The sequence below is a fragment of the Suncus etruscus genome, chromosome X, assembly GCF_024139225.1.
Source record: "Suncus etruscus isolate mSunEtr1 chromosome X, mSunEtr1.pri.cur, whole genome shotgun sequence".
Lineage (NCBI taxonomy): Eukaryota > Metazoa > Chordata > Mammalia > Eulipotyphla > Soricidae > Suncus > Suncus etruscus.
This window is the reverse complement of record NC_064868.1, coordinates 56553270-56579036: the sequence shown is the minus strand read 5'-3', so window position 1 is coordinate 56579036 and position 25767 is coordinate 56553270. Positions and strand designations below refer to the sequence as shown.

The 25767-nt window shown below is 37.8% G+C and overlaps 1 protein-coding gene across 6 annotated transcripts in view; it reads right to left on the bottom strand.

The window, feature by feature from the left end:
* The window catches only part of HEPH (hephaestin), a 209663-nt gene that overhangs the window by 63300 nt on the left and 120596 nt on the right, over positions 1 to 25767 (bottom strand). For 4 of the 6 annotated variants that reach the window (XM_049767166.1, XM_049767168.1, XM_049767171.1 and 1 more), the window contains one exon: positions 8642 to 8748. The exons of the other annotated variants lie outside the window; for them this stretch is intronic. In XM_049767166.1, coding sequence (XP_049623123.1) covers positions 8642 to 8748 — 107 coding nt within the window. The remainder of the gene's footprint in view (positions 1 to 8641; positions 8749 to 25767) is intronic. 6 annotated transcript variants of the gene reach the window in all.

The window sequence follows — 25767 nt, the reverse complement described above, 5'->3', positions numbered from 1 at the left end:
GTGTTTAATTTTAATGTGCTAAGTTATTTTTGTTTCAATTCACTTTTATTTTCTTTGCATCATGTAATGAGAAGATAAGTGACTGAATTTTTATCCTACTGATTTTATTGTGTATTTTTGTGGTCCAATGCCTTGGCTTCCCTGTGTAAGGAATGCTGACCCAGAGACCAGGCCTAGAGGAGGGCAACAGGCTTGAGAGGTCTTAGTTGCCTATTACCACAAGGAAAAGCACTGGGCTCTAGAAACCTCCTGTACTCACAAGGGATAGCACTAGGCTTTGAAAGACCTTGGCTTCCTTCCATGAGTCACTCAGGAAAATGGGGAAATTAATAGGAGTCTTGGCATAAATGGGAAAATCGTCCCTCTTATTTGAGACATAATTTTACTAGCATACTAAGGACATTTCTTTGATCCTCTCTTAAAAACTACTCAGATTTCTGTAAACCCACCCTGTCCTGAGAAGTTGTGTATGCTCAAGCAATTCTTTATTAATCTTAGAAAATGATAAATGGCCTTCATACCTATCTTTGCTCTTTGCCTAAGTGCAGTCATATTAAGGGTTGATATTTTTAGTTCAGCTCAGAGTGCATGAACTGGAACAAAGCCAGAAAATAAAAACACCAGGCTCAGAGTGCATGAACTGGAACAAAGCCAAAAAATAAAAACACCAGTCACTAAAAATAACTTTGCTAGCAGGCTCAGCACAAGAATAATTTCAAACAAGATAGCAGAGCAGCAAAGAAGCTGAAGGCTATGCCCTGAGTTTGCAAAGATAGCATACCGCTTTCCCTGCACATTTTGTCTGTTACAGTGTGAGAACTAACAGTTATATTGTAATTATGATACCTTGCCGAGAAACTTAGTATGTGTCCTGCTTTAATTGAAAAATAAAAGGAACAGCACTTGAACCTTACTCTGAGTCTCTGACATCTGTTTCCCAATCGTTACTGCCATGCCCCCACCTTCCTGAACAGAGACCCCAAGAACTACTTTAGTGTCAGGACCAACCAGGTTATGACAGCTGGCGCCCAACATGTTTTATGGTAAAGGAGAGCCCAGTGCTCTCATGGTCTCAGGGTCAGAGTTCCATACACAATGGTGGCTGTGGAAGCCCAATATGTGTTTTCTTGAAAAATTTTACATATGCATTAGAGAAGAATGTGGATTTGGTTTGGGGAGGACAAAAAATCTCTATATATATTTACTAAATTTCTCTCTCAATTATTTTCTTAACCACCAGTATATCCATGATAATTTTAAAACTGGTTGATCTATCAAGAGGTGGTACATCTACAATTGTGCCACTATTAATATTTTATTCAACTATATTAGCAATTGTTTTAAGTATTTGTAGCCACTCATTCCTACATATTTGTTTAGAAGTGTTATTTCTTCCTAATATAAATGTTACTCTATTATTAATAATAAATGACATTCTGTCTCTTTTAGGCCTGATGTTTATGTCTTCTGATAATAGTATAACCATCCCAGCATTTTGAGAGTTGTCTTGAAGGATTGCCTTCCAACAATTCACTCTGTGTCTGTTTTTTTCTGACTATTTGACCATGCTTCTTGCAGGCATAAAAATGTGAAATTATCTAAGTATCAATTATCTAATCTGTTTTGTCACTTTGTTTAGCTTAATTTGTGAATTTTATCCGTTAACACTAAGATTAATGTCTTTTTGTTTGTGGCATCTTTAGCAGACATTTATTTTTGTGGATTTTTTCTTATCTTAAAGTACCCCACCCATTTTTTCTTTCTTTTTTTTTTATTTAAACACCTTGATTACATACATGATTGTGTTTGGGTTTCAGTCATAAAAGGAACACCACCCATCACCAGTGCAACATTCCCATCACCCAAGTCCCAAATCTCCCTCCTCCCCACCCAACCCCCGCCTGTACCCTAAACAGGCTCTACATTTCCCTCATACATTCTCAATATTAGGACAGTTCAAAATGTAGTTATTTCTCTAACTAAACTCATCAATCTTTGTGGTGAGTTTCCTGAGGTGAGCTGGGACTTCCAGCTCTTTTCTCTTTTGTGTCTGAAAATTATTATTACCAGGGTGTCTTTCATTTTTCTTAAAACCCATAGATGAGTGAGACCATTCTGCGTTTTTCTCTCTCTCTGACTTATTTCACTCAGCATAATAGATTCCATGTACATCCATGTATAGGAAAATTTCATGACTTCATCTCTCCTGACAGCTGCATAATATTCCATTGTGTATATGTACCACAGTTTCTTTAGCCATTCGTCTGTTGAAGGGCATCTTGGTTGTTTCCAGAGTCTTGCTATGGTAAATAGAGCTGCAATGAATATAGGTGTAAGGAAGGGGTTTTTGTATTGTATTTTTGTGTTCCTAGGGTATATTCCTAGGAGTGGTATAGCTGGATCGTATGGGAGCTCGATTTCCAGTTTTTGGAGGAATCTCCATATCGCTTTCCATAAAGGTTGAACTAGACAGCATTTCCACCAGCAGTGGATAAGAGTTCCTTTCTCTCCACATCCCCGCCAACACTGTTTATTCTCATTCTTTGTGATGTGTGCCATTCTCTGGGGTGTGAGGTGGTATCTCATTGTTGTTTTGATTTGCATCTCCCTGATGATTAGTGATGTGGAACATTTTTTCATGTGTCTTTTGGCCATGTGTATTTCTTCTTTGTCAAAGTGTCTGTTCATTTCTTCTCCCCATTTTTTGATGGGGTTAGATGTTTTTTTCTTGTAAAGTTCTGTCAGTGCCCTGTATATTTTGGAGATTAGCCCCTTATCTGATGGGTATTGGGTGAATAGTTTCTCCCACTCAGTGGGTGGCTCTTGTATCCTGGGCACTATTTCCTTTGGGGTGCAGAAGCTTTTCAGCTTAATATATTCCCATCTGTTAATCTCTGCTTTCACTTGCTTGGAGAGTGCAGTTTCCTTCTTGAAGATGCCTGTAATGTCCTGGAGTGTTTTGCCTATGTGCTGTTCTATATATCTTATGGTTTTGGGGCTGATATCGAGGTCTTTAATCTATTTGGATTTTACCTTTGTACATGATGTTAGCTGGGGGTCTAAGTTTAATTTTTTGCAAGTGGCTATCCAATTGTGCCAACACCACTTGTTGAAGAGGCTTTCCCTGCTCCATTTAGGATTTCCTGCTCCTTTATCAAAAATTAGATGGTTGTATCTCTGGGGAACATTTTCTGAGTATTCAAGCCTATTCCACTGATCTGAGGCCCTATCCTTATTCCAATACCATGCTGTTTTGATAACTGTTGCTTTGTAGTACAGTTTAAAGTTGGGAAAAGTAATTCCTCCCATATTCTTTTTCCCAATGATTGCTTTAGCTATTCGATGGTGTTTATTGTTCCAAATGAATTTCAAAAGTGTCTGATCCACTTCTTTGAAGAATGTCATGGGTATCTTTAGAGGGATGGCATTAAATCTGTATAATGCCTTGGGGAGTATTGACATTTTGATGATGTTAATCCTGCCAATCCATGAGCAGGGTATGTGTTTCCATTTCCGTGTGTCCTCTCTTATTTCTTGGAGCAGAGTTTTATAGTTTTCTTTGTATAGGTCCTTCACATATTTAGTCAAGTTGATTCCAAGATATTTGAGTTTGTGTGGCACTATTGTGAACGGGGTTGTTTTCTTAATGTCCATTTCATCCTTATTACTATTGGTATATAGAAAGGCCATTGATTTTTGTGTGTTAATTTTGTAGCCTGCCACCTTGCTATATGAGTCTATTGTTTCTAGAAGCTTTTTGATAGAGTCTTTAGGGTTTTCTAAGTAGAGTATCATGTCATCTGCAAACAGTGAGAGCTTGACTTCTTCCTTTCCTATCTGGATTCCCTTGATATCCTTTTCTTGCCTAATCGCTATAGCAAGTACTTCCAGTGCTATGTTGAATAGGAGTGGTGAGAGAGGACAGCCTTGTCTTGTACCAGAATTTAGAGGGAAGGCTTTCAGTTTTTCTCCATTGAGGATAATATTTGCCACTGGCTTGTGGTAGATGGCCTTCACTATATTGAGAAAGGTTCCCTCCATTCCCATCTTGCTGAGAGTTTTGATCAAGAATGGGTGTTGGACCTTATCAAATGCTTTCTCTGCATCTATTGATATGATCATGTGGTTTTTATTTTTCTTGTTATTGATGTTGTGTATTATGTTGATAGATTTACGGATGTTAAACCAGCCTTGCATTCCTGGGATGAAACCTACTTGATCGTAGTGGATGATCTTCTTAACGAGGCATTGAATCCTATTTGCCAGGATTTTGTTGAGGATCTTTGCATCTGCATTCATCAGTGATATTGGTCTGTAATTTTCTTTTTTGGTAGCGTCTCTGTCTGGTTTAGGTATCAAGGTGATGTTGGCTTCATAAAAGCTATTTGGAAGTGTTTCCATTTGTTCAATTTCATGAAAGAGTCTTGCCAAGATTGGCAGTAGTTCCTCTTGGAAAGTTTGATAGAATTCATTAGTGAATCCATCTGGACCTGGGCTTTTGTTTTTCGGCAGACATTTGATTACTGTTTTAATTTCATCAATGGTGATGGGGGTGTTTAGATATGCTACATCCTCTTCCTTCAACCGTGGAAGATTATAAGAGTCCAAGAATTTATCCATTTCTTCCAGGTTCTCATTTTTAGTGGCGTAGAGTTTTTCAAAGTAGTTTCTGATTACCCTTTGAATCTCTGTCATATCAGTAGTGATCTCTCCTTTTTCATTCCTGATACGAGTTATCAAGTTTCTCTCTCTCTCTTTCTTTGTTAGGTTTGCCAGTGGTCTATCAATCTTGTTTATTTTTTCAAAGAACCAACTTCTGCTTTCGTTGATCTTTCGGATTGTTTTTTGAGTTTCCACTTCGTTGATTTCTGCTCTCAGCTTTGTTATTTCCTTCTGTCTTTCTATTCTTGGGTCCTTTTGTTGAGCATTTTCTAGTTCTATTAGCTGTGTCATTAAGCTACTCAGGTAAGCTCTTTCTTCCTTCCTGATGTGTGCTTGCAAAGCTATAAATTTTCCTCTCAGTACTGCTTTTGCTGTGTCCCATAAGTTCTGAGAGTTTGTGTCTTTATTGTCATTTGTTTCCAGGAACCTTTTGATTTCCTCCTTGATTTCATCTCGGACCCACTGGTTATTGAGCATGAGGCTGTTTGACTTCCAGGTGTTAAAGTGTTTCTTCTGACCATTTTTTCTTTTAAAGTTGGTTATCAGTCTATGAAGTTCCTGATATGTCTTATCCACAAACCTGTGTAACTTTTCTTCAGATATGAATGAGAGTTTAGCTTGCTGAGGAATTCATTTCTCTTGGTGGGGAGCTGGGCACACCTGGTGACATTCAGGGGCTACTTTTGGCTATGCACTCAGAAATCTCTTCTGGCTAGGGGGACCATATGGGATGCTATGGATCAAACCAGGTCCATCCTGGAAATGCCACGTGCAAGGCAAATGCCCTACAGCTGTGCTATCACTCCAACTCCAATTTCATGGAGGTATTTCTACTATATCCCTCAACTTCCTTTGGCCTTTGGTAATTGTGCTATAAATTTGAAGGACACTTCTTTGAGAGCACTGGCTTTTTTTGATCTTGCTACATACAGTATTTTATCTCTGTGGTTTTTATCTTTCAAATTAGGATGTATTGTGGAGCATTTTTATTTGGATATCTTCTAACTTGGACACATATGGGATAAGAGTTTTTCAGTTCAATGAACTCTCAGCAATGGTAATTTTGACTATTGCTTCTTCAAAGGGTTTGTCTTCCTGGTCCTTTCAGAAGCCAATTATTATTATACTGTTCCTATTGAATTTATCCCAAAGTACTCTTGTCAGCTTTTAATTTCTGTTAAAATATTTTCTTTCTGCTTCTCTTGTCTTCAGGAGCTATACAACCCATTTTTGAGCTCACTAATTTTTTTATCCACCAGCTTCTACTCTGCTAGTATTTTCCAATGAGTTTTTTTTATTTCACCTACAGTTTTTTCAGTTCAGTCAATTCTGATCAAGGTTTTCTCATTTCAGCTTTGTTTGATGGTTTCTTAGTGTTCTCTGGACATCTTCAATATTTCTTCTCTAAAACCCCTTTCAGAGAGACTAATAACTTGGGAACACTGGTTTTATCTTCAAAGCTACAAACTTAACATTTTAACCGTAGTGGCATTCTTCATTGCTTTCCCTTTATGACCTAAGCAGTCTGGTGATATTTATAATTTGTTTCTATATAACTCATTGACTGGAAGAAATAAGCAGTGAAGAGATGGTCGTAAGTTCGAGCGGTCACTAAACAGGTAGGTCATTAAACGAGGAATATCTGTATTTACATTCTTGTTTAGTTACTTACCACTCTTTATTAGTTCTTTGTTTGACCAACAGAATGGAGCAGAAGTGACAGTAGGTTACTTCTGAGGTGGGAACTTAAGCAATGCTGTTTCATTCACTTTTAATCACTTATATTGTAAAAGGCAATTGGCATGACTTTAAGAATACTCAAATGTCTCTCAGAGAGGCTGACATGAGGAAGAAGGGAGGCCTCCAGGTAGCAGCCAAGAAATCAGAAGCTGCAATCCTGGACATTATATTGACTATAATAACATGATCATGAGTTAGAGCCATCTCACTAAGCTACTCCCAAGTCCCTGACCTACACAACACAGGGTGATAAATTTTTGTGATTTAAAGCCACTACATTATAAAGTAATTGGTTTCATAGCAAGATAAAATAGAAAGGGATCAAATAAAGACCTCACTTCATATGAGGTGACAGAGTAATATTTAAGTTTTGGAGAAGCTTTCAAGCAGTGTTTAGGGGTCAGATGAACACTCAGGAAATATTCAGTTAAATAGGATAAATAGTTCAATGCCAGTGCCCAATCATATGCCTCTTAAGATAACCTGGGCCACAATCAGTGATGCTCTGTAGAATCATGTTGTTCTGGTTCTTGAACATGCAAGTCATGTGCTCTTGACTCCTGAGCCATCTCCCTCATCCCTGTTTAATATATTTTTAAAACTATCTATGAAGTGGCATTACATAAAATATCTAACCAAAATGATATATAGTAAAGGAAAGAACTAGCCTAACTCACTTGAAAGTATGAATGTAAACATTCTAAATAGTTTGTAAGAAAATAGAGCATAAGAGTGTATTAAAAGGGGCCGGGCGGTGGCGCTGGAGGTAAGGTGCCTGCCTTACCTGCGCTAGCCTAGGAGACGGACCGCGGTTCGATCCCCCGGCGTCCCATATGGTCCCCCAAGCCAGGAGCGACTTCTGAGCGCATAGCCAGGAGTAACCCCTGAGCGTTACCGGGTGTGGCCCAAAAACCAAAAAAAAAAAAAAAAAGAGTGTATTAAAAGATCATTGTTTGGGAGTTGGAGCAATAGTGCAGTAGGTTGGGTGCTTGCTTTGCACTCTTCCAATCTAGTTTTAATCCCTGTCACACAATATGGTCTCCTTGAGTCCCATTAGTAGTAGTTCCTGAACACAGAGCTAGGGTAAAGTTCTAGTAGTACCAGGTGTGACCCTCATCCCCCCAAAAAATGAATAGAAAAATAATTTGTTCTAGGAGTCCAAGAATGGCTTGATTCACCCATTAATTCATTAACCACATTTTGGAAGATCAATTAGTAGCATTTAATGTACTATTCTATTTAATTAAACTAATATGTGGCTATTTGAATAATTAAAGAAATTCATCTCACCATCTCACGCCACTGAGATTGGTGCACTTCACAAAGAATGAGAAAAAGCAGTGCTGTCTGGGATGTAGAGAGAGAGGAATACTTTTTCACTGCTGGTGGGAATGCCATTTAGTCCAACCTTTATGGAAAGCTATATGGAAATTCCTCCAAAAACTGGAAATTGAGCTCCCATACTATCCAGAAATACCACTCCTAGAGATATAATCTAGGAACACAAAAATACAATACAAAAATCCCTTCCTCAGTTTCCCTTTAACAGATGAATAGTTAAAAAATCTGTGGTACATATAGTACACAATGGAATATTATACAGCCATCAGAAGAGATGAAGTCATGAAATTTTCCTATACATAGATGTACATGGAATCTATTATGCTGAGTGAAATGTCAGAGGGAGAGAAATAAACGCAGGATAGTCTCACTCACCTATGGATTATAAGAAAAATGAAAGACATTTTTGCAGTAATACTCAGAGACAAAAGAGAGGAGGGCTGGAAGGTCCAGCTTACTAAATGAAGCTCACCACAAAGAGTGATGAGTGCTGTTAGAAAAATGACTGCATTGAGAACTATCCTAACAATGTGAATGAATGAGGGAAGTAGAAAGCCTGTATCAAGAACTTATACTCTTTTAATGCACAAAGTTACTATAATCTTTACCACATTTCCAATTAGTACACATCTGTATATTTAAGATACTTTTAGTCCAGCTCTGTGAGGAGTTTTTAAATAAGTGTAAAAGAAGAAAGGAAGTAACAAGGAAGAAATACTTAATGTTTTCAATAATTTTGTCCTTTTTTATCTTTCTTATGATTATTTCATCAATGCCCCACAGATTAAGAATTCATCATTTAAGTATTGATATTCTTACTTACTGATGTTGTATTTTTCCTTTTGCTAAGTCAGATTTCCCATTTCTGAGCCTTTCCTTTATGTAATATTTGCTTTACCTTGATGGGATTCACTGAAGAATAATAAATCCAAGAAACACACGCAGAATCATTTGGCCCAGGGCCTGATCTCTCTGGGATATTCCATTGATACGTGATCACTTCACCTAGAAATGGCATTAGGAATATTCAGTTAAACAATATTAGAATGGTACATCATCAAAAACAAGACTATTGTATATTTTCTTGTACTTTTATGATATTTCATCATTTACATGGATATCTCCATTTTATAATATTTTTGTCTTCTCCCTTTCTTAATTTCCAATACTTTTGATTCTGATGAAGTCATATGATAAATTAAAGTTAAAGATAAATATGCTACTATTAACTGTTCTTATAATGTCTTCATTTCTTTATAAATTTATCTCACAGTTATATTCTTCTGCCTCTTCTTTTTTTGCTTTTGTTTTGTTTTTGGGTCACACCCAGTGATGCTCAGAGGTTACTCCTGGCTATATGCCCAGAAATCACTCCTGGCTTGGGCGACCATATGCGACTCCAGGGGATCAAACCACAGTCCATCCTAGGCTAGCATTTGGGTAGGCAGATGCCTTACTGGTTTGCATCACCGTTCTGGCCCCCTTCTGCCTCTTCTATACAATTGTTTCCCCACAGAGCAGTAGACTTTTCTTTTTTCTTTTTTCTATTTTTTTACTTATTCTCTCACCTGTGAGTTTTCAAAAATATTTTTAGTCATTTATAAATTAAATGATGATGATTCTCAAATACAAAAGCATATTTCCTTGCCATACAGCTTTGGTTACATATGGCAACATTTTTAAAATTATAACAAAACATATCAAAATCAAAATATTGTGAACTCACCACTTTTCTTTAAAAAATATGAACCATTATTCAGTATGAGCATTTAAGGTCAAGTAATTATTATGTGAAATCCTTTAAGTACTCAAATATTTTCTCAGGGCCTCCAATTTTATGTATTTAACCCATATCTAATTGTTATTATACAACTAAATATAATGCAATCAAATTACCTTATTTTCAAGTTTTAATATATTTGTGTTAGGTTATCTATAAATTCTTTTTTGGGGGGAGGGCCACATCCATTTGATGCTCAGGGGTTACTCCTGGCTAAGCGCTCAGAAATTGCCCTTGGCTTGGGGGGAACCATATGGATGCTGGGGGATTGAACCGCGGTCCTTCCTTGGCTAGCACTTGCAAGGCAGACACCTTACCTCTAGTGCCACCTCACCAGCCCCAGGATATTTATATTTTTAATTGAACTAGTACAAAACCTCAGATTATATTTCTCTTCTCAATTCTTTCCTAGTACAAACTACATTCCAACTAAAATATGCATTAAGTTTTTTGGAACCAAACTCCCTCTAGGACATTCTTAGTACCAATAGTTGCCAGTTTGATACAACATCCAGACAATGAGAAAATGGCAAAAACATGATCTAAGAGCAGGTTGTCTTACCTCACCACCTAAAAACAAGATGAAATCAGAAGACATGTCATACTTTAATCTGTACAAAAGCAAGGATCACTATCTACAGAATACTGACTGTGACAACCATGACTGAGCAGATCTTATCCTGGGACCAATAAAAAAGACTCTCATCTAGGCTTTGGTTTATGTTATGTACAACAACCAAGATCTCTAATTCCAGATGTCTGACTGAGTCAACTGCAACTGAGCAGGTCTTCTGGAAACATAACGAAAGACTCTATTCTAGGATTCATCCTAGGATCAGTGCAAAAACCAAGACCAAAAACTACAGAAGACTGACTAAAACAACAATGATGTAACATAACTTCTAGAATCGTAAAGAAAGACTCCTTCCTAGGTTCCATCCTTGACCTGCACAAATACCATGATCTCTAGATACAGAGGTCTGATTTTATCATCCATGATGGAATGGACAGTTTCCAGACACCACAAAAGGACCTAGGGAAAAGAGTAAAAGAACATGTATGCAGCCTGTATTTATTCCCAGGACAGTATACTTCAAGGGCAAAGAAACCCTGTATGTCTTAGACCAAAGGAATTCCCTTTCTAATATCCCCAATATTTACTGTGCCTATGAAAAAAAAGCAGCACAAAATAATTTTTCTTTTGTTATTGTTGTTTGGTTTTTTCCGGTTTTTTTTGTACTTCGTTTTGTTTTTATTTCAGGACAATTGTTATTGTGTGGTGGTTGTCTATTATTGTGGTGATTTTTGGATTTTTTGTTTTATTTTTCTTTTGTATTGTTATTTCTTCCCTTTCCCTTATTTCTCTCAAATTGAAATTTATAGCCTCTAGAAGGATCCCGCCCATTTTGCTTGCTTTGTTTTTGCCACATTTTATTTTTTCTTTCCTTTAAACAGAACCATAAAACTTGAAACATCTTGTTCCACCTCACAAATTGAGAGAGATATAATAAAGTTTACCAAGACCAAACAGTTGTCTGATCATTAAGTAGAAATAAAAAATTATCAGACTTAAACACCAAATTCAAAGCCAATGGCAACAGAATTGACACCCAATCTACAAGCTAGGCACAGAGGGGACCACTTATACCAGCAGCCTGGGGGATAAAGAAGGGGCATTTGGGATGCACACTGGAAACAGGGGTGGAGACAGGACAATATTGGTGGTGGGAATGCCCCTGATTCAATGTCACTAGGTATGTAAAATATTACTGTGAAAGATATGTAATCCACTTTGGTCAAAATAAAAGTTCCTATAAAAATACAGAAAAAAGGATAAGCAGTATTTGCAGAACCCAGGTCCCCTGTTTGTGACATCAGGCTGAGAAAATCCACGAAACTATGCCTGCCCAGTGGGACCCAACTGTGAAAAACTGAGTGCTGCCTGTGTGTGTCTGTCTACTGTCCTGCTGTGTGAACCTCTTGGGAGTGGGTCAAAAGAGGCTCCAGAAATCTCGCTCTCCAGGGGCCATTTCTGGGGTGGGAATGCCAAGGAACTGCTCCATAACGTGTAAACCAGCTAAAAGCAGTACTTTGCAGAAGCCAGGTCCCCTGTTTTTGACGTCAGGCTGGGAAAATCCACGAAACTAAGCCTGCCCAGTGGGGCCTGAATGTGAAAAATTGTGAGTGCTGCCTGTGTGTGTCTGTCAACTGTCCTGCTGCATGAACCTCTTGGGAGTGGGTTAAAAGAGGCTCCAGCAGAGCACGGCCGCTCCGCTTCCTTATGTGGCCTTGCACTCTTTCTAAGGAAAGAACACCATCGCAACAAGAAGAAAAAAATCACACTAAGAACTGTGCTGGAACACTGAAGCCCAGCATTTCTCTCTGGACTGTCTTCTCTGCTGCGTGCTCGGGCCTAAGGTTTGATCCTGTGTGAGGCTTCATTCAAGGAGGACTCCCCTCCCTTGGAGGAAAGTCGACTCATCCAGAAAGGGTGGAGCCAGAGGAGTGTGGCTGCTTGTATCATTTAGCCGATAAATACCACCACAACACGTAGAAAAACCCACAATACAAGTGTGACAATGGGGAAACAATGCAGGCCAGCATCAGACATAGAGACTGAAGATGACAATTCTGATGACCATATAATGAACAGCCAACTAATCAACGTCTCAGGTAAGGACTTTAGACTAGCAATATGGAAGATGCTCAATGAACTTAAAGAAACCATGGATTGAGTTGAACAGAACACTAATAAGAACCAAGAAAATACGAAGAAAGAAATCACAAAACTCCAAACTGAAATAACATGTCAAATAACAGGCCTGAAAAAAACTCAGTAAATGAAGTGAATGACAAAATGGATAAGCTCTGGGACAGGGTATCAGAAGCTGAGAATAGACTTGGTACTGTGGAAGATGAGATAAATAACAATTCCATACAGAGGAAGAGATTGGAAAAAAAAAACTTAAAGCAAATGAACAGAAAATGGAAAAATTAGTCAAAGGCTAGGAACAGATGAAAATAGAAGTCTATGATAAACTCAACAGAAACAACTTAAGAATCATTGGAGTCCCAGAGACCCAGGAAGAAATTTTCCAGCAAGAATCAACAGTCAAGAACATCATTAGAGAGAAACTTCCAGAGCTAAAATATATGTGATCAAATTCTGCATGCTCGAAAAGAACCAACCAAAAGAGACCCCAGAAAAAATACCCAAAGACACATCCTAGTCACAATGACGAATCCCAGAGATAAAGACAGAATTCTGAAAACAGCAAGATCAAAAAGGGAAATTACATTCAAGGGAGCATCCTTGAGATTTACAGCAGACCTGTCACCAGAAAAACTCAAGGCCAGAAAGCAGTGGTGGGATATTGTGACAAGACTGAATGAAATGAATGCTTCACCTAGAATACTGTACTCAGCAAAACTCACTTTCCGGTTTGATGGAAGAATACATGGTTTCACAAACAAAAAAGAGATCAGAAACTTTACAGAATCAGAACCAGTCTTAAGAGAAAAACTGAAAGACCTAATTTAAGATAAGACTAACCAAAAGACACACCAAATTTCGATATAAAGATGGCATTAAATCTCAGGACAATTCTCTCTCTCAATGTCAATGGACTAAATGCACCAGTTAAGAGACACAGAATGGCTAAATGGATCAAAAAACTAAATTCAACCTTCTGCTGCCTACAAGAAATGCATCTGAATAGTCAGAACAAATGTAGACTCAAAATAAAAGGCTGGAGAAAAATTATCCAAGCAAATAACACCTATAAAAAAGCTGGAGTGGCCATACTAATATAAGATAATGCAAACTTCATACTCAGAAAGGTTGTAAGGGACAAAGATGTACATTTTATATTAATCAAGGGGTATGTAGAGCAGGAAGAAATAACTCTCCTAAATATATATGCACCGAATGAGGGGCAAGCAAAATATTTAATACAATTGTTGACAAATCTGAAAAATAATATCAATAACAACACAATAAATATGTGGGACTTCGCATGGCTTTGTCAACACTGGATAGGTCAACTAGACTGAAACCCAACAAGAACATACTATATTTAAGGAGAGAAATGGAAGAAAGGGGCCTAGTGTGTGTGTGTGTGTATATATATATATATATATATATATATATATATATATATATATATATATATATATATGACACTCCATTCCCAGAAACCGGGATACACATAATTCTCCAATGTACATGGGGGCATTCTCCAGGATAGACTACATGCTGGCACATAAAACATACCTCCATAACATCAAGAGGCTAGAAATTTTGCAGGCTACTTTCACAGCCCACAGGCTCTGAAATTATTTGTGAATTCCAATGGGATAAAAGAAAAAATTTAACACCTGGAAGTTAAACAGCCTCATACTGAATAACCAGTGGGTCCGAGATGAAATCAAGGAGGAAATCAAAAAGGTTCCTGGAAACAAGTAATAATAAGGACACAAACTCTCAGAACATATGGGACGCAGTAAAAGCAGTACTGAGAGGAAAATGTACAGCTTTTTAAGCACACATCGGAAGGAAGAAGGGGCTTACCTCAGTAGCTTAATGACGCAGCTCATAGAGCTAGAAAGTACTCAATAAAAGACACAAAAATAGGGAGACAGAAGGAAATAACAACGCTGAGTGCAGAAATCAAAGAAGTGGAAACACAAAAAACAATCCAAAAGATCAACGAAAGCAGAAGTTGGTTCTTTGAAAAAATAAACAAGATTGATAGACCAATGGCAAAACTAACAAAGAAAGAGAGAAAGAGAAACTTGTTAACTTGTATTGGGAATCAAAAAGAAGAGATCACTACTGATATGGCAGAGATTCAAAGGGTAATCAGAAATTACCCTTTGAGAAACTCTATGCCACTAAAAATGAGAACCTGGAAGGAATGGATAAATTCTTGGACTCTTATAATCTTCCACGATTGAAGGAAGAGGATGTAGCATATTTAACACTCTCATGACTGTTAATAAAATTGAAACAGTAATCAAATATCTGCCCAAAAACAAAAGCCCAGGCCCAGATGAATTCACTAATGAATTCTTTCAAACTTTTCAAGAGGAACTACTACTAATCCTGGCAAGAATCTTTCATGAAATTGAACAAATGGAAACACTTCCAAATAGCTTTTATGAAGTCAACAACACCGTGATACCTAAGCCAGACAGAGATGCTACGAAAAAAGAAAATTACAGACCAATATCGCTGAAGAATGTAGATGCAAAGATCCTCAACAAAATCCTGGCGAATAGGATTCAATGCCATTAAAAAGATTATCCAATACAATCAAGTAGGTTTCATCCCAGGAATGCAAGGATGGTTTAACATCCGTAATTCTATCAACATAACACACAACATCAACAACAAGAAAAATAAAAACCACATGATCATATCAATGGATGCAGAGAAAGCATTTGATAAGGTCCAACACCCATTCTTGATCAAAACTCTCAGCAAGATGGGAATGGAAGGAACCTTTCTCAATATAGTCAAGGCCATCTACCACAGCCAGTGGCAAATATTATCCTCAATGGAGAAAAAATAAAAGCCTTTCCTCTAAATTCTGGCACAAGACAAGGCTGTCCTTTCTCACCACTTCTATTCAACATAGCACTGGAAGTACTTGCTATAATGATTAGGCAAGAAAAAGATATTAAGTGAATCCAGATAGGAAAGGAAGAAGTCAAGCTCTCACTGTTTGCAGATGACATGATACTCTACTTAGAAAACCCTAAAGACACACCAAAAGCTTCTAGAAACAATAGACTCATATAGCAAGGTGGCAGGCTACAAAATTAACACACAAAAATCAATGGCCTTTCTATACACCAATAGCAATAAGGAAGAAATGGACATAAGAAAACAACCCCATTCTTAATAGTGCCACACAAACTCAAATATCTTCAAATCACACTTGACTAAAATGTGAGGGAGCTATACATAGAAAACTATAAAACTCTGCTCCAAGAAATAAGAGTGGACACTCGAAAATGGAAACACATACCCTGCTCATGGATTGGCAGAATTAAAATAATCAAAATGGCAATACTCCCCAAGGCATTATACAGATTTAATGCGATCCCTCTAAAGATACACATGACATTATTCAAAGAAGTGGAATAGGCACTTTTGAAATTCATTTGGAACAATAAACACCCTAGAAGAGCTAAAGCAATCATTGGGAAAAGAATATGGGAGGAATTACTCTCCCCAACTTTAAACTTTACTACAAAGCAATAGTTATCAAAACAGCATGGTATTGGAATAAGGATAGGCACTCATATCAGTGGAATAGGCTTGAATACTCAGAAAATGTTCCCCAGACATTCAATCACCTCATTTTTGATAAAGGAGCAGGAAATCCTAAATGGAGCGGGGAAACCTTTTTCAACAAGTGCTGTTTGAACAACTGGATAGCCACTTGCAAAAAATTGAACTTAGACCCCCAGCTAACATCATTTACTAAGGTAAAACCAAAATGGATTAAAGACCTCGATATCAGACCCAAAACCATAAGATATATAGAACAACACATAGGCAAAACACTCCAGGACATTACAGGCATCTTCAAGGAGGAAACTGCACTCTCCAAGCAAGTGAAAGCAGAGATTAACAGATGGGAATATATTAAGCTGAGAAGCTTCTGCACCTCAAAGGAAATAGTGCCCAGGATACAAGAGCCATCCACTGAGTGGGAGAAACTATTCACCCAATACCCATCAGATAAGGGGCTAATCTCCAAAATATACAAGGCACTGACAGAACTTTACAAGAGAAAAACATCTAATCCCATCAAAAAATGGAGAGAATAAATGAACAGACACTTTGATAAAGAAGAAATACAAATGGCCAAAAGACACATGAAAAAAATGCTCCACATCACTAATCATCAGGGAGATGCAAATCAAAACAACAATGAGATACCACCTCACACCACAGAGAATGGCACATATCACAAAAAATGAGAATAAACAGTGCTGGCAGGGATGTGGAGAGAAAGGAACTCTTATCCACTGCTGGTGGGAATGCCATCTAATTTAACCTTTAAGGAAAGTAATACGGAGATTCCTCCAAAAACTGGAAATAGAGCTCTCATACGATCCCGCTATAGCACTCCTAGGTATATACCCTAGGAACAAAAAAATACAATACAAAAGCCCCTTCCTTACACCTATATTCATTGCAGCACTGTTTACCATAGCAAGACCCTGGAAAACAACCAAGATGCCCTTCAAAAGATTAATGGCTATAGAAACTGTGGTACATATACACAATGGAATATTATGCAGCTGTCAGAGAGATGAAGTCATGAAATTTTCCTATACATGGTTGTACACGGAATCTATTAAGCTGAGTGAAATGAGTCAGAGAGAGAGAAACGCAGAATGGTCTCACTCATCTATGGGTTTTAAGAAAAATGATAGACATTCTTTAGGTAATAATTTTCAGACACAAAAGAGAAAAGATCTGGAAGTTCCAGCTCACCTCAGGAAGCTCACCACAAAGAGTGATGAGTTTAGTTAGAGAAATAACTACATTTTGAACTGTCTTAATAATTAGAATGTATGAGGGAAATGGAAAGCCTGTTTAGAGTACAGGTGGGGGTCGGGTGGGGAGGAGGGAGATTTGGGGCATTGGTGATGGGAATGTTGCACTGGTGATGGGTGGTGTTCTTTACATGACTGAAACTCAATCACAATCATGTAGTATGTAATCAAGGTGTTTAAATAAAATATATAAAAAAAGAAAAAAAAAGAACTTGGATTGGCTACATGACAGACAAGCAATTTACCTGCTATAGTATCTTACCAGCTCCTGAATATGTCACATTCCTTATTATTCTTTGTAAATCAAAATGTTAAAAATAAAAAAAAATTGAAAGAGGACATCAATAATAACACAATAATTGTGGGAGACCTCAACATGGCCTGTCAACAATTGATAGATCAACCAGACTGAAACCCAACAAAAATATACTAGCCATGAAAAGGGAAATGGAAGAAAGAGGCCTAGTAGATATATATAGAACACTCCATCCCCAGAGACCTAGATACCCATTCTTCTCCAATGTACATGGGTCATTCTCCAGGATAGACCACATGATGCCACATAAACATACCTCCATAAAATCAAGAGGACAGAAATTTTGCAGGCTACCTTCGGTGACCACAAGGCTCTGAAATTAGATGTGAACTACCAAGGGACAAAGAAGAAGAAGTTTAACAACTAGAAATCAAACAGCCTAATACTGAACAACAAGTGGGTCCGAGATGAAATCAAAGAGGAAATCAAAACTTTCCTGGAAACAAATGACAATAAAGACACAAACTATCAGAATCTATGTGTCACATCTAAAGCAGTTCTGAGAGGAAAATTTATAGCATTGCAAGCACACATAGGGAAGGAAAAGGGCATACCTGAATAGCCTAATTACGCAGCTCATAAAATAAGAAAATGATCAACAAAAAGAAGAAAAATAGGGAGACAGAAGGAAATAACAAACTTTAATGCAGAAATCAATGAAGTGGAAACCCAAAAAACAACCCAAAAGATCAATGAAAGCAGAAGTTGGTTCTTTGAAAAATAAACGAGATTGATAGATTATTGGCAAAACTCACAAAGTAAGAGAGAGAAAATTGATAAACCGTATTAGAAATGAAACAGGGGGATCAATACAGATATTTCAGACATTCAAAGGGTAATCAGAGACTACTTTGAGGAACTCTATGCCACCAAATATGAGAATCTGGAAGATATGTATAAATTCTTGGACTCCTACCAACTTCCATGGTCGAATAAGGAAGATGTAGCATACATAATTACCACCAACGCCATTGAGAAAATTAAAATGATAATCAAATATCTGCCCAAAAACAAAAGCCCAGGCCCAGATGGATTCAGTAATGAATTCTTTCAAACAATTCAAGAGGAACTATTACCAATACTGGCCAGGCTCTTTCATGAATTTGAAAAAAATGCATACATACCCAAATAGCTTTTATGAAGCCAATATTACCTTGATACCAAACTAGACATAGATGCTGCCAAAAAAGAAAATTACAGACCAATATCCCTGATGAACACAAATGCAAAAATCCTCAACAAAATCATGGCAAATAGGACCAATGCCTCATCAAGATCATTCACTACGATCAAGTAGGTTTAATCCCAAGAATGCAAGGATAGTTTAACATCCATAAATCTATCAGCATATTACACAGCATCAACAACAAGAAAAATAAGAATCACATGATCAATAGATACAGCGAAAGCATTTCATAAGATCCAACAGTCATTTTTGATAAAAAAAACTCTCAGCAAAATGAAAATGAAAGGAACGTTTCTCTATACAGTCAATGCCATCTACCACAAGCCAATGGCAAATATCATACTCAATGGAGACAAATAAAAGTTCTTCCACTAAATTCTGGTACAAAACAGGGCTGTCCTCTCACCACTGCTATTCAACATAGTACTGGAATTACTTGCTATAGTGATTAGGCAAGAAAAAGATGTCAAGGGAATCCAGATAGGAAAGGAAGAACTCAAACTCTTCACTGTTGGCAGATAACATGATAGTCTACATAGAAAACTCTAAAGACTCTACCAAAAAGCTTCTAGAAACAATAGATTCATATAGACATATAGCATGCTACAATATTAACACACACAAATCAATGGGCCTTTTTATAGACCAATAATAATAGGGAAGAAATGGACATTAAGGAAACAACCCCCCCGCCCAACCACGCCGACCATGCGAACAGCCCTAGCCCGCCCCCACCGGGTTTCTCCTACCTCCCACAGGTAGGGATGCCCCGCCCAACCACGCCGACCGTTTGAACCGTGCAAACGCAATAGCGAATATAGCTTAACACAACATATAGGTCTAGCCAGCTCAGACCTAACACCGAAATTTCTTAAATAATCAAGAGCCCATAAAATTAAAAACAAAGGTGGTCACTCGGAGACCTCCACACCTGCCAGTATGTGTGCCTCTCCCCAGAGTGAGTGCAAGCCCCTGAGGCCGCTCCACCTGGGGCATAGGGACCTCTGTGTCCACGACACCCCCCTGCGCCAGTGCCCAGGGTGAGTGCATTCCCCTGGGGCCCTTCCACGTGGGCACTTGGAGACCTCTGCACATGCCAGCCTGCGTGCACAGAGACCCCATTACCTGATGCCTCACTTTCCAGACCCCTACTATGTGTCTTTTAATTGGAGAGTTTAGTCCGTTAACATTTAGGGATATTATTGAGAGAGAGGACTGTTGTGCAGTTGTATTTTGTAGGGTGGTTTTTGTTACAATTGGGCTTTTGAATTTGTAATTTGTCTCTGAGTAGGTCGTTTAGGATCAGTTTTGTTTGCACAAATAGCTCAAGTTCATTCTTGTTTGAGAATGTTTTCAGTCTGTCCTCCAATATGAATGGTAGTTTTGCTGGGTATTGGACCCTTTCAGCTATTTAATAATCCTCAAAGCATTGTACATATTTAATGTGATTCCTCTAAAGATACCCATGATGTTATTCAAAAAGTAGATCAAACACTTCTGAAATTCATCTGGAAAAATAAACACCCTCGAATAGATAAAACACTCCTTGGGAAAAGATATATGGGAGGCATCAATTTCCCCAACTTTATACTGTATTACAAAGCAATAGTTACCAAAACAGCATGGTATTAGAATAAAGACAGAACCTCAGATCTGTGGGATAGGAATAGGAATGAGTATTCAGAGAATATTCCCCAGATATACAATCACCTAATTTTTTGATAAGGAGCAAAAAACCATAAATGGGCAGGGAAATCCTCTTCAACAAGTGATGTTGGCACAACTGGTTAGACACTAGCAAAAAAGTGAAATTAGACCCCCAGCTCACATCATGTACGAAGGTCAAATCCAAATGGATTAAAGACCTTGACATCAGACCTGATACCATAAGGTATATAGAACAACATGTAGGTAAAAACACTCCATGACATTCAGACTAAAGGCATCTTCAAGGAGGAAACTGCACTCTCCAAACAAGTGGAAGCAGATATAAACAGATGAGAATATATTAAACTGAGAAGCTTCTGCACCTCAAAGGAAACAGTGCCCAGGATACAAAAGCCAACTACTGAGTCAGAGATACTATTCACCCAATACCCATCAGATATGGAGCTAATATCCAAAATATACAAGGTACTGACAAAACTTTACAAGAAAAAATCTAACACCATCAAAAATTGGGAAGAAGAAATACAAATGCCCAAAAGGCACATGATAAAATGTTCCACATCACTAATCATCAGGGAGATGCAAATAAAAACAACTATCTCATGCCACAGAGATTGGTGCACATCACAAATAATGTGAACAAACAATGGTGGCAGGATGTGGAGACAAAAATCTCTTCATTACTCCTGGTGAGAATGCCGTCTAGTTCAAGCGATATGGAAATTCCTCCAAAAACTAGAAATTGCGCTCCCATATGATCGAGATATACCACTCCTAGGGATATACCCTAGGAACACAAAAATACAATACAAAAATCCCTTCCTCACACCTATTTTCATTGCTGCACTATTTACAATAGCCAGACTCTGGAAACAACCAAGATGCTCTTCAACAGATGAATGGCTAAAGAAACTGTGTTACATATACACAATGGAATATTATGCTGTCCTCAGGAGAGATGAAGTCATGCAATTTTTCTATACATGGATGTACATGGAATCTATTATGCTTAGTGAATTAAGTCAGAGGTAGATAGACACAGAATAGTCTCACTTATCTATGGGTTTTAAGAAAAATAAAAAATTTTTTCAATAATCCTCCAAGATGAAGAGAGGAGGTGGAAAGTTAAGCTCATGACATGAAGCTCACCACAAAGAATAGTGAGTGCAGTTAGAGAAATAACTACACTGAGAACTATCATAACAATGTGAATGAATGAGGGAAGTGGAAAGCCTGTACAGGTGGGAGTGGGCTGGCAGGAGGGAGATTTGAGACATTGGTGGTGGGAATGTTGTACTGGTGAATGGGGGTGTTCTTTACATGACTGAAACCCAACTACAATTATATTTGTAATCAAGGTGTTTAAATAAAAATATTAATAAAAAAGTAAAAAAAACATTTGGGAAAGATTTTCCAACTGCAGATTAATTTAATAAATCTTACTCGAGTAAAAAAAACAGAAATATAACTCTGATTCAGCAATACCACTTATTAGCATATGTTTCAAAATACAAACATAATTATTTGAAAGAATATATGCACATACATGGTTATTGATGCAGATTACAACAGCCAAAATACAGAAACAACTAAAATGCCCAATTATAGATGAATCTATCAAGAAGTAGGGATATATATACATATACATATATATACATATCTATATCATGGGATAGCTCTAAGAAAGAATTAAATGATTCAATTTTCAAAAATCTGACTGGCAGAATAATTCTGAGTGAATCATTCACAATGAAATAGACACATATAGAATACTTTCTTTCATATGGCAGCCATAAAGATATAAATGTTACAGAGACAGAACCATGGAACTATCCAGAAAATTGACATGGGATATGAGAGGGAATGGAAATTGAGTCCTTGGGGAAAGAGTGGTTGTACAATGGTGATGTTCTTGGTGTTGCAATGATTTGCATGAGAAACATTAATAGTGCTGTAAATGAAAAAATTAAAATATCAATGAACAAAAGTATTCTATTTGTTTAGTAGCAAGAAAAATAATTTTCTATCTGAAAAGACAACTCAATAAAAAACTGTAAAATCTAATAGAAAGCTGCTTAAAAATATTGTCCACACTACATATGTAAAGAAATACTCCTGCCATAATAATCATCATGGAGACTTAATTGTTTATGATATTATTATAGATTAACAAATTATGTGATTAATACTCTTTGTAGAACTCTGAAGTAATTTAATGTTTGGCGGAGAGAGATAGAGATATTTAATGTTTGAGAGAAAGAGATTTAATATTACTGATGAGGAGAAAGAGATGAGAGAGAGATAAAGAGAGAGAAAGCAGTAAAATGCCTGCCTCCATAGGCATAGGCAGGCGGAGGAGAGTGGGAGGGAAACTGCAACATTGGTGGCAGGAAATGTTCATGGGTGAAGAATAGTGCATATTGTAATCCTGAAATTTACTTACGAACAACTTTGTAATCATGATTTATAGAAAAAAGAAAAATATGTGGGCCTGGAGAGATAGCACAGCAGCGTTTGCCTTGCAAGCAGCCGATCCAGGACCAAAGGTGGTTGGTTCAAATCCAGGTGTCCCATATGGTCCCCCGTGCCAGCCAGGAGCTATTTCTGAGCAGACAGCCAGGAGTCACCCCTGAGCACCGCCAGGTGTGGCCCCAAAACCAAAAAACAAAAAAACAAAAAAAAAAAAAGAAAAATATGTAGGCTACTTTTAAGTAGGTTTATGTATCATAGTTTATTTACAAATTTTATTTTTTTCATCTATTGTTTCTAGAATCTTTGCTAGAGCCTGTAGGGTTTTTTAAATAGAGTATCATGTCATCTGCAAACAGTGGGAGCTTGACTTCTGCCTTTCCTATCTGGATTCCCTTGATATATTTTTCTTGTCTAATTGTTATGGCAAGTACTTCTAGCACTATGTTCAATAGGAGTAGTGAGAGGTGACAAACTTGTACCAGAATTTAGAGGGAAGGCTTTCAGTTTTTATGCATTGAGGATAATAAAATTTTTAGTTTTTATTTTGATCATATTAACTTACGTATCTTTCACAGTAGTATTTTAGGTACATATTAACATTGAATCAGGGGAATACCCATCACCAAATTTGTCCTCCCCCTATCCCCGTTCCCTTCCTGCAACCCATATCTCCCACCATCACCCCTAGGCTGCTAGAGTAGGTGATCCCCCCTTTATCTAGCTTACTATTAGTGATCATATATCTGTTTGGTCCTGGTACCTTCTCTTGTTTCTCCCTCTGTTTGAGTGATGGAGCTAGATAATTCGAGTTATGTGGTTTTGTTTGAAGGAAAGAAAAGCAATAGAATGGGGAAAATAATAAATAAAATTGAAAAATTAAGTAAGCTGAAAATGGGTGGAGTCCTTCTATAAGCTTTCAACCTCAGTTTGAGAGAGGACATGAAAAATGTAATTGAAACACCACAACAATACAGAAAGAAATATCAAATTAAATATCCTTTGAGCACTACAGCAATAAAGACAAGCACCACACAATAGTCTCTGTCCTGAAATCAAACCATGCCAAAGTGCAAAAAGAAAGAGAAAGATAAAATAAAATTGGAGACATCAACTTAAATATCTACAACAAAATAAGTCAAAAATCAATCAATATATATGTGAATAAAATGATTATTTTGTGCTCTTTTCCCCCTGCATAAGCACAGTAACTTATTGGGGATATTATAGAGGGAATTCCCTTGGCCTAGGAGATACAGGGTTTCTCCACCCCTGAAGTATACTGTCATGGGACTAACTATAGACTCCTTGCATGATCATTTACTCTCCCCTCGGTGCTTTTGTGGTGTATGGAAGACTTCTGCTTCATCTGGTAAATCAGACAGCTGTATCTAGAGATCTTGGTGTCTGTACAGCTCAAGGAATGGAGATTATGATGAAGTCGTTCTTTGTGGTTCTAGCAGTTCCGCTTCTTCAGTGTCGTTTTAATCCATCTTCTGTAGTTGGTGGTCTTGGTCATTATGCTGCTCCTAGGATGGAGCCTGGAATAGTCTTCCATTATGTTTCCGGAAGACCCATTCAGTTGCAATTGTTTCAGTCAGACCTCCGGAATTGGAGATCTTGTTTGTTCAACAGATTGTAGACAAAAAGCTAGGCTAGAGCTTTTTGTTGTTGTTGTTGTTGGTGGTGGTGGTGGTGGTGGTGGTGGTGGTCCAGGGATGTGTATTGTCTAGTCCTGGTTGTAACAACCAGTCATCTGTAGATAGCGATCTTGGCTTTTGCACAGATGAAAGGGTGACATATCTTCTGATTTTGTCTTATATTTGGCTGGTGAGGAAGGACAACTTGCTCTTAGATCAAGTTGTTCCTATTTCCTAGTTGTCATACTGGCACGTGCTGGTGTCAGAGCAGCATTATGCATGCCCTGGAGGGAATTTGGTTCCTGGAGCTGTTGTGGAGAACTCTGTCGTTTCTATGTCTGGGATCCAGGAGTCAAGGCTGGACCGTCGGTTCCTAATTCCCTGGTGTATAAGTTGGTTCCACATGACATACGTTCAGGGTGGGAGATTCCTCTGTGTTGTAAAAAAGTATGAGTTCTATTCCCTAGTAGATAAGAACTTCTTTTTACATGTAAAATTTCCCCTTTTTTCAATATGCCTTTGCAGAAAGAAATGGTGCTACATTATATTGCTGGCGGATTTGGAGGTGGAGAGAGAAGAAAACAGACACACGACAAAATCTAAAAATATATATGCTCACACATATCTAAGGAAAAAAATTTCTTTTTTAAAAAAAGATTAAGTAAAAGATGTAATTAAAGGAGTAATGTGGGGCCGGGAGAGATAGCATGGAGGCAAGGAGTCTGTCCTTCCTGCAGAAGGACGGTGGCTCAAATCCTGGCATCCCACATGGTACCCCATGCCCACCAGGGGCGGCCTCTGAGCATAGAGCCAGGAGCACCCTCTGAGCACTGCCAGGTGTGACCCAAAAAAAGCAAAAACAAATCAAATCAAAAAACTAAAACTAAAACTAAAACAAAACAAGTAAGAAACAAATAAACAAACGAACAAGAAAAAAAAAACAAAGAAAAAGGAAGAAAGTGATACAGGAAATTACATATGGGAAAAAACATGATAAGAGGTAGTGTTATATAGGTCTATACTTATGATGAAAGTATAGGCTTTCCCATTGTATTTCGAGATTTCCTTGTGGGGTGTGGGCTCCAGGTAGGGAGGTGTTGGGTAAAGTTCTTGCAGTGGGGGTCCTTTTGGAGCTAGGTTACTTACAAATTTTAAAGCTCAGAGCTAGGTGGGTAGGGTATTTGGCTTTTATGCAGCCATCTTGGGACTAATTCGGTTCTAGCCCTGGTATTTCATTTGTTCCCTCAAGCCTGCCAGGAGTAATGTCTGAGTGCAGAGCCTAGAGTAACTCCCGAGCACCACCGGGTGTGGGCCAGAAACAAAAACAAAATTAATCTCCACCAGTGTGCTAACTTTAATAATTTGACCATATATATTTAAAAAGACAATT